Source organism: Bidens hawaiensis, unplaced genomic scaffold (assembly GCF_021521415.1).
Source record: "Bidens hawaiensis isolate Kalapana, Puna unplaced genomic scaffold, B.hawaiensis_p1.1 tig00020220_1, whole genome shotgun sequence".
Lineage (NCBI taxonomy): Eukaryota > Viridiplantae > Streptophyta > Magnoliopsida > Asterales > Asteraceae > Bidens > Bidens hawaiensis.
The window spans coordinates 391725-401566 of NW_027493074.1; the positions used below are offsets into that span (position 1 = coordinate 391725).

General features: G+C 34.1%; 2 protein-coding genes across 2 annotated transcripts; both read right to left on the minus strand.

The window, feature by feature from the left end:
• Positions 1-149: 149 nt before the first annotated feature.
• On the minus strand, positions 150-2427 carry LOC143560084 (cold-regulated protein 27-like). The gene is made up of 5 exons (XM_077048470.1): positions 2333-2427; positions 1485-1679; positions 1175-1394; positions 984-1078; positions 150-904 (listed from the first exon to the last, which is right to left on the minus strand). Exons 1-5 carry the CDS (start codon positions 2393-2395, stop codon positions 848-850), a joined length of 630 nt encoding a protein of 209 aa, XP_076904585.1. The 5' UTR covers positions 2396-2427; the 3' UTR covers positions 150-847.
• Positions 2428-4311: 1884 nt separating this feature from the next.
• LOC143560105 (uncharacterized) lies at positions 4312-7862 on the minus strand. Its single transcript, XM_077048486.1, has 11 exons — positions 7422-7862; positions 6861-7035; positions 6350-6433; positions 5990-6231; positions 5704-5905; positions 5314-5610; positions 5123-5236; positions 4967-5014; positions 4791-4869; positions 4605-4661; positions 4312-4516 (listed from the first exon to the last, which is right to left on the minus strand). Exons 1-11 carry the CDS (start codon positions 7586-7588, stop codon positions 4452-4454), a joined length of 1530 nt encoding a protein of 509 aa, XP_076904601.1. The 5' UTR covers positions 7589-7862; the 3' UTR covers positions 4312-4451.
• Between the last annotated feature and the right edge of the window lie 1980 nt (positions 7863-9842).

Consider the following 9842-nt stretch of genomic DNA (forward strand, 5'->3'; position numbering starts at 1 on the left):
TAATTAAGTGGTTATAAGATACTTTTTATGAGATTACTACTTTAAAATTTTATAAAACTGGAGTTGATATTAGAGATTCGCCTTTTCTTCAGTGTTATAATGTTTTTTTCTAAAAACAAACTGGATAAAAAGATAATAAACACTTTTATGATATTATTCAATTCTTATTTTTGTAGATAGTCTAACAAAACAACTTTTATAGATTTCCTAGTTACCAAAATCTTGGTCGATGGCAATCAAAGTTACATGAGACTACGTAACTAACGTACATAAGTGACGCGACATGTTATGTGTACTTTCTCGTCAACATCTTGGGACAATTGCGACACCGGACACGTAACCTGTTAGTCTATTAAGGACTTGGTAGTGCAAAAATAGACGAAAACTGTTGGGAGAGCTAAAAAACCAAACACACCGTACGCTTGTTAATAACCAAACACATATTACAGTTTTCTTAGTCATTTAACGAACTAACAAATTTGAATAACATAGATATCAATTAACAAACAAACTAACGAATGAACCACCAACAAAAAATGAGCAAACTAATCGACGATCAACCTAGCTATCTTGATTTTCCAAGTCAAGTAGATGAAACATCTCGCGTCTCAAAAGTTTTTATCGGCCTCGTTATGATATAATCTACACTTTAATTCTTTACACATGAATCACCACCACCATCACACACTTGAACCCACATCCAATTCTGCACTACCAAATCATTAATAGACTAACCTGGGTTAACACTTTATAACCTCAGGTAGGTTAAAAGAAACATATAAATGGTCATCTCACGCATCTGGAACACCTCATTTTGTGTTCTTTCATTTACAATAGCAATCGGGCCTTACTTTTTTGAGCAATCATAACTATCCGGGATTTCAGAAGTGCATCCAGGAACAACCTGATTTATAATACTTTAAATGATATAATCTAAAGGAATTAAAATACCAACTTTTTTTATAATCAATTTCCCAAATTACCTGATCATTGCTCGACCTCGCGTGAGTGATTTTTGAAGTTCTCGTCCTTTTTCTGCTGCACGTGGTGTCTTCAACAAAATTTTGATCCGTCACCTCTGCAAAGATGGATTGTTATTTGTTAATACATTTTATAAAAAACATGCTAATTCAGTAATTTACTAATATGCATACTGTAAGTCGCTTAAAAGTACCTGTATTACTACAGCCCGTGTCTTGATCATGCAACCGAGAGTCTGTTACAGGATAATTTAGTGAAGTTGATGTTGAAGATAGTTTTTTGAGCAACCCGTTTGTGAAATGTTGGATCCAAGGGTTTCCTGAAGAAACACGAGGTCTATCTGCATCTTTCACATGTGATTTTTCTTTCTTGAAACATTTATTTGACCAACGACCACGTTGAAGAACCTTAAACTGACAAATAAGTAACATCAATTGGATTAAGTGTATAAAACAAACAGGATAATGGAGTGAATAACGTATAAAATGAATCAGATTTTAAACCTGGCCCGAAGAGATACAAGTGTTGGGAAGGTTTCTCAAAGTTGAAACTGCATCAGAGGAGAAAGGATTTTGTGTTTGAGAAGTTTGCATATCCAACGAGTTATATAACTGGTTAACGAATGACGCTTCTATCGACTTTAGATATAAACTATGTTTCTCATTGGTCCACTTCGACGAATCATCCTTCTGTGAGTCCTGATACAACAAATTATAACAATCAACTCATATGAGAAAACAATACATACAAAATAACAAACATGAGAATAGATTCTAAGCTAAGAACAGATTAACCATGCATAAGATTATAATTGATGGTTCCACTATGCTTCCTCACACTTAACTGTGGAGTTACTTTTTATCTACTGCTAATGCGCCCAAAACGAGTCATTAAACTGCTAGTTATCCAACAAAACCTCAAAAGTTAGTTTGCTTCAAGCCCAAAATATCACCAACTTTTCATACATGTTAGCATAATGTCGAAAACCTACAAGTTCGCAGATTCGAGATTTGAAGCATATTCATCCTAAATTTTAAATCAATTACTCTCCAAATTCCATACAAACCGCGAGAACCTAGCATTCACACACACACCATAACATATATCAGTTTCCTTAATACAACACTCTAGTTCAAAACCTAACAAAATTAACAATAATAATAATAATATTCATAGAACACAAATTAGAAGCATAATTCAATACAGAAGAGCGAAAAAAACCTAAAAATCTAAAAATACCTAAAATCACACCGGTAAATCAAAACAAACAGATGATAATACAATTAAACACATATAAGCATATGCTTAAACAGAGAGTGATTAACTAATTAATTACTAATTATTATTATACCATAATTGAAGTCTCTTCCTGCTCCACAAAATCATTCACCAGCACATCGTCGTCACCGGCCATCTCCGTCACCGTCGCCGTCGTAGAAGGAGAGAGTTTATCTTTCATGATAATATTTATTTATTTATTTATTTATTTAGAATAAAGATCTTTTGTATAGAGAGAAAATCAAAATTAACTGGTGGTTTGGATATTTTTATTTTCTAATGAGAAAGAGAAATTGAAAGGAAAAAGTGCGTTTAAGAGGGTCCTTGTGGAATAATAACAACTGCCAGCTGTCATATGCTTTTACACGTGGTATTTGAGCCACGTCAGCCAACTCCAAGATCAGATATTTTTTTTTTCTACCGTTGATTTTTTATTAATTATGTTGTGGGCTAGACTATAGATATTATTTTGTGGATTGTCTTTACTCTCTAAATATCAGCCTCACTTCTAGATTGGACCGGACCCATGCCTCCTAAATTACATTTTTGCCCAATGATCTTGGATTACTTTCAATTAGTTAGGATATTCTTTTATTACTAGTTTGAGTTATATCTAAAAAATATACAATTCAAGACCGGTAAATAAAAAAATATTTTTTTTTATTTTACGAGCTTAGTTATTTATTCGGGTTTATTATAAACATGTTAAATAAGAAGGCATTTGAATCAATCAGCTTTTTTAATGGCTTAGATGGTGGGTTTCAAACACCCTCTAAGATTTATATCATTGATGGAAGTAGTAACTTATATGGGGACATTTTGTGCCTATATAAATTGAATTTATTAGCCGTCTCTCTTAAAACACTTGGGGTGTATTTTAGATTTGTGTAGTTTGACTTCTTCTCCAATTAAATTAAGAGAGTAACGGCTAAGTGTTAGCGGAAATAAAGCAACAAAACCATGTATGTGGAAACTAAAACATCCTATCTAACGATTCTATGATCGGACGCTCATGAAGGTAGTGTCAAACATTAAATATGTTATTCGGAACGATTTGAATGTGTTTTGACTGTCACTGACACTTTACATTAATTGATACCGAGCTGATTCTGGAGTTATAAAACTTCTACTGGACCAAATGGACGCGCAAACAAGACGTATAATAGCTCAACTTAAAAAGAGAATAACTTAAGTTACATCAAGAGTTACGAGTCTTATAAGTAGTGGACAAAAAGGTATCGATGAGCCAGATCATGTGGCAAACAAACATAGGCGATTTGACCCACCCGTTCGAACCCAAGTCAATCATTTCGAGCCTTCATTTCGAAGTCAAAAAATCCGCCACTTTTAACGATTTTTTTGTTTAATGTAAAATATGTAAATCTTTTATTTGAGTAATTTACTGGTTTATTTGGGAAATCAATATTGTAATTAGCCGGTCAATTCCCGTTACCAATACTTAGCAAAAACCTTTTACATTTAGACAATTCCAAATGCATATAATATGCGCAATTCAGGGCTCCTTAGACAAGTTGTAGCAAAAGCTTCACTCATATCCCCTCATTCGGTCATTCCTATTAATGTTTTTAGAACTAAGTTACACATTCATTAATCCCACTTTTAACGTTACACTATTTATGTCTATCACGGGACTTGAACCCTCGCCACTTGGGAGGGACACCCTTTTCCAATAATTTGGTACCACTAAGCCAAAGACCCTTTGGTTATTATGCAAATGGCAATTAAATCAATGCATTTTCTTTCTTTTAAGTTTACATTGGCATCGACAGAAAATTCGCGATCTTAACTAAAACTTTTTGGCAAAGCATGGACCTGAATGTACATGTGCAATATCAGTTATCCATAGAAAATAAAAGTGTAAGAAAATATCTGCTTTCTTTGCACAGCCCATGCCAAACGATGCCATTAAGTATTAACCAACAAAAACCAAAAATAAAAAAATCTATCTTGAGGTTTATATCGATGGGTTTACCAAAATCATTCCAAATCATGTCCCACTAAAAAACAGCATTGAAGCTGTACTGTAGTTTATGAAATTATGAAACTCAAAATTGTATTAAAATTAATCTTCTCAAATTGTTGTATTTTTACAGTAAACACTCATGATACAGCCGTATGTGAAATCTAAACGCTTACATATAAAGACCATGACAATTTGACTTGGACCAAAGTCAACTTTTGTGCTCCTGCTCGTGCTCCTCCTCGGGCAATGCAGTCCCTTTCAGATCCATATGTCCTGAAATATCATCACAGCAATTAAAAAGATTCATATAACATTTTGTCATTAACGAAAAACATGTTAAACACTTGACAAATCAACATACCAAACAAGGACACCAATGATGGAGGCTTTGAAGGTTCATTTGCCCTCATATCTATACCTGCATAACAATAATCCTTTTGTTTAATGCATTTAATCATATAATTTAGCGAGTACGAGATAATATATGCATTATGTAGCCATACACTAAACTTATGAATATAAAACTAAATTTGCCCCAGAAGCATACCTGAAGTTCCAACCGACTTCAACATATCTGATTTCTTGAATGTATATCCAATGAAATTAGAGTCTTTTGAAGTTAACATCTGCAAGTTCAAACAGCAAAAGTATATATAAAACTGAACCATAAAAAGTAAGCACAAAAGGCAGACAGATTTTTCATACAATGTACAAAACAATTACCTTTCTCCAAGGTCCCACTCTTGGTACAGCTGACTGAGGATCTTCCGCCTGGCATGACATAAATTGGCAGGAAGAAACAAGAAAGTAAAGATATTATCACCCTTTTCAACCTTATTATCAAATAATTACTAAATTTTCATAAAAAGGTATACTTACCTCGGGAAACTTCTCAAAATTCTGAGTATCAAGTTCTCCAGTGACAATAGGTTTATATGCAGCTTCCATTTCATACAACATCTCCCATTTCACGCCTTTAAACCACGGGTGTGCCTAAAAGAACATACATTTATTTCAATATTTAGTTAACAATTTTAAAGCTCAAACGTTAATATATTTAAAAATTATACCTTTATTTCTTCCACTCCACCAGTACCCAACCTTGATTCAACATCACATAGCAAATGACAGATCAAATCCCGGGCCTCTTTTGAAATTTTTGGTTCTTCAGGGAACTTCAAGCATGTCCTCCAGTTTATAATCTTGCGACACGTCATCCTAGGATCATCAGAACAAAAAGGCGGATATCCAATAAGCATTTCATACATGATTGCCCCTAATGACCACCAGTCACACTCCATTCCATATCCCTTTTTTAGCAGCACTTCAGGTGCCATATAATCAAGAGTTCCAACTGTAGAAAATGCCTACAAAACAAAATTTTACACAAGACAAAATTATTAATGAAAGTTTACTAATGGGAAAAGATAATAATTTTTCAAAATGATAAGTAATAATACCAGTGCACGTCGATTACGTTTCCACTGTTGCAATTTCTCTTTTGGCATAAGAGAAACGTCAGTTAAAGGCCCTTGATTTTCATAATCTTCTTTGTTTAACAATATTGATGAAAATTTACTTTCTAAGGGCTTACACAACCCAAAATCAGATAACTTTAGATGCCCATTTCGGTCTAGTATCAGGTTATCTGGTTTAATATCCCTACAAGTGAAAACAAGTTAAGCACATGCTTCAGTAGTTCAATGTACATAATGTTTTATCAGGAAATATAATATGATATAACACCTGTGTATGTAGTTATGCTGGTGAATAGAATGAATGGCTAGGATACTTTCAGCCATATAAAACCGAGCAACGTCCTCGGAAAGAATATCTTCTCTCATTAGCAAAGTCATGATGTCACCACCAGGTAAATATTCCATTATAAGATACAAATAATCAGCATCTTGAAATGAATAATATAGTTTTACAATGCATCTGCTATCAACCTCCACAAGCAAATTCCTCTCAGATCTAACATGTTCAACCTAAGTACACAAAACATTAAGCCATTTGCAGTACTATCTTGATCTAATATCAAATCAAATACCTTTAAACAAAATCACATAGATCAAGTATGAATTCACATGATTCCAACAATAATACCTGCCCGCGACTAAGCATATCAGATTTCTTCAACTTTTTCATTGCAAAAACTTCTCCAGTAGTTTTAGCACGACATAATCTGACCTGCATAATACAATAAAAACAGGTAAGAAATCAATTCTACCAAAACAACTCAAATCATTGCCGTTTTAATGAAAATTTAGCCTTAAATTTTGCAAACTGAAAAGTAGCGATTACATCGAAATTAATGATTGTAAATTCTAATGATACAATGTTAGATATTTTAGTGTAACTGGATTAACTTGTTGACCAACGTAAATCATAATATTCATCAAACAAGTCACCAGGTGAGGGGTGAGCTTATTTGAGTTAATTATGATCTTCAACATTAGTTACTCATTGATCATCCCGCGTGTTTTTCCAGTTCTCAAAATTCACACAACAAACATACTAAGTTCTCGTATAATTATTATTTCGATCCGAAAGTATTTCACGACTCTCATATTACGAATCCCCAACAAATTACGATCCTAGGGTTTGTAGTTTGTACCTCTCCAAAAGCGCCTTTACCGATCAAAGTCAAAAGCTCAAAATCATCAATCCCAATCTTATGCCTCTGCAACCTCATGTACTCCGTCTCCTTCTTCTCCAAATTCCTTAACATTTGCTCTTCCTCCTCACTCGACACCTTCGCCTCAGCCGCTCGCCTCTGTAAAGCTCGTCTCCTGGATACAAATCAACACCACAATCAAGACACGGCATCCATAAACACTTTGTTAACGCAATAGAAACCAACTTTAAACTACAATTCTGTATTGATCACACATCCAAAGCCTATTAAATAGATCTAACCCTAACTCGGTGACAAACATATTACCATACTTAGGTCCTTTCGTATTCACCGACCCGTGCATAATTCATGAATCAATCATGATGATAAATAAAGGGGAAGGTTATACAAATGAAATTAACGTCCTATTAACATAATTACTCTACTCATATATATAATTACTATACTTGATTCTCACGTTTAGCATGTTAATTTCATTTGTATTTGATCCAAATCCGATAAATAAACCCTAGAAACTAGAGAAACTGAAATTATAACTACCTTTCCTTGCGATCCTGTAATCCTTGGAGATAATTCTTGTAATGATTCTCAATTAACTGTTTCGCTGCGGCAGCTTTTTGTCTGGTGACCGGAGACGAAACGGCGACGTCCGGTGCGAGATTGAATCCGTGATCCGGCCGCGTGACGGATGCATCACCGCCGTCCATTTAGTTACTTCGATTGAATCGAATGGAAGTCGTCCAGATCTAGAATGATAATAATAATAAAGAAGTAGTATGAGTATGAGATTAAAAACCGAAGGTTCGGTGTGATTGGAATCTTATTATTATGAGTGATGAAATCGAGGTGAAACTGACTGACTGACAGTGAGCATATAATAATAATAATAATAATATGGAAGGAAGATGTAGGGTTTGGGTTTGAAGGATGAACTGTCTGTCAATGGTTACAGGGTGGACTCTGGAGTGCAGCTGACGCCAGTAGCATCGCCATCGTGTTATTTGGGATCTCAAACATTGTTAAGCTATACAATATCTATTAATATTAATTTTAATTTTAATTTTAATTTTAATTTTATATACCTGATTCAGGATTAACAGGGGAGCAAGTATGTCGTGATTTTGGATGAAATCTATGATCTTAACTGATTGTGTCCTCATTTTATTAAAGCTATATTGACGTATTGATGTTGTAATAAATAGATATTGAATATTAGGCAAAAACTCATTGGTGTGCGTGTGTTAAGGGTAAGTGTTACGGCAAAGGTTGTGTTCAGCTCAGAAGAGATGGTAAATGCAAGTGTCGTTAGATCCGGCGTGAAAGAGATGGCTGACATATACATAACACGATATGACATGTACACGACACGAAAACTTATCGTGTACACGCATCCCAAACTCGAACGCGAACCTGTAAATACCATGTATAGACGATAACAGATGTGGAGTGGAGAGGTAGACTACCGCTGCAACTATGAGGAGATCGTTCTGACGACACTTGTGGTTGGATTGGAATGATGTACGCCTATGATCAATTGTTTGATATAAGTTTAGGGCTAACTATTTATGGTATATAACATATTATATTATTATATACTTTATTTTTTAAAAAATATAATCAGGTACTAACGGAACTTAATAGGTAAATGGGTATTTTACCTGTTTAGACACGAATATTAATAGGTCGATTATGTCTGCATGTTTAGTACATGAAACCTGTTAAGGTCATACCCGACACCTGTTAAAGTCGTGTAGGTTCGTGTCATGTATTCATGTATCGTGTTTAAATTGCCAGCCTTAAATATAGGTTTACCCAATATCGTGACCTTACGAAACACCACTTCACTACCTTTTCTATGTACATATTATAATCACATTTTATCTTTTACATCCGGTATTTAAGTATCAACAAGCAAAACATGTCCATCCCAATACAAGTATGCAGGTGGATCACGTTAGCCCGAACCAACTTTTTTGTACTAATTCTAGGTAAACCAATATTATTTGAATTTAATCTCATGGCAAACTATTTTGTGTTAGGTCTTAAGTCGTATTCGGTGTCGTCTAAATCCGACCAACAACTATAATCAATATATAATCAAATTTACATTTGATTTCGTTAGGATTTCATATCCAATTATTTTTAATTGTGAGAAAAAAAGACAAAACCATATTTGCAACCCTCTTTATTTTGCTAGTTAACCAAAATGATGTGTTGTCGTTGTTGCTTTATGATACAAGTACAAAACCAACTAATTGGTGTATGATAATGTATATTTCACCGATGAGTGTGACACAAGAGAATTAGGTGGTGGTAATTGAGTTTCTCTCTCATATTTGAAAAAGAAAATGATAGAAATTAAATACTATACTATGTATTAACTTTATATCTTATGTATGCACAATCACAATAATACTGATCTAGGTTAGCAATGCCCTAAGACAAGGGTTAAAAAAATTCAATAGGAAAACTAAAAGACTAGTTACTTAGGTAACCCAATGTTTAAAGTTGACCTCACACGCTCTCAAACGCGGGCAGTGTTGGATAGCCCATGCCACCATCTCTTGTTCCGGGGAAAAGCCACAGCCCGAATGCCTACCGTGTGGTAAACCGTAAAACCCCGATTAAGATTGAATTCGAATTTGAAACCTTACAATCTCCGACTCAAGTCTTCATTTCCTTTCCAATGCCAGTTGAGCTAAAGCTAATTGGTTCTTCCACTTCATACTAGTTATGATGTTGTGATCTATTATTAGGATTCAAATAATAATAACAATAATAATAATAATAATAATAAGATAAATTGATTCCAAAATTGATGAAACCATGAAATCATCATAACATCGTAACCAACATTATTCCGGTTGTTGCCTTTCAACATGCTTAATAATGAATCCACATGGTTCTACTTTCTATTATTCTGAGATTTGAACTTGGTTATAATATGAACTATTTTCACTT

Excerpts from the sequence above, each read along its gene's own strand:
- LOC143560084 (XM_077048470.1), bottom strand. The coding sequence starts at position 2,395 with ATGGCCGGTGACGACGATGTGCTGGTGAATGATTTTGTGGAGCAGGAA. Across the intron at positions 1,395-1,484 it reads CTTGTATCTCTTCGGGCCAG|TTTAAGGTTCTTCAACGTGG; the intron begins GTTTAAAATCTG and ends CTTATTTGTCAG. Across the intron at positions 1,079-1,174 it reads CACGGGCTGTAGTAATACAG|AGGTGACGGATCAAAATTTT; the intron begins GTACTTTTAAGC and ends CCATCTTTGCAG.
- LOC143560105 (XM_077048486.1), bottom strand. The coding sequence starts at position 7,588 with ATGGACGGCGGTGATGCATCCGTCACGCGGCCGGATCACGGATTCAAT. Across the intron at positions 5,611-5,703 it reads AACGTAATCGACGTGCACTG|GCATTTTCTACAGTTGGAAC; the intron begins GTATTATTACTT and ends TTTGTTTTGTAG. Across the intron at positions 4,870-4,966 it reads GAGTGGGACCTTGGAGAAAG|ATGTTAACTTCAAAAGACTC; the intron begins GTAATTGTTTTG and ends TTGAACTTGCAG.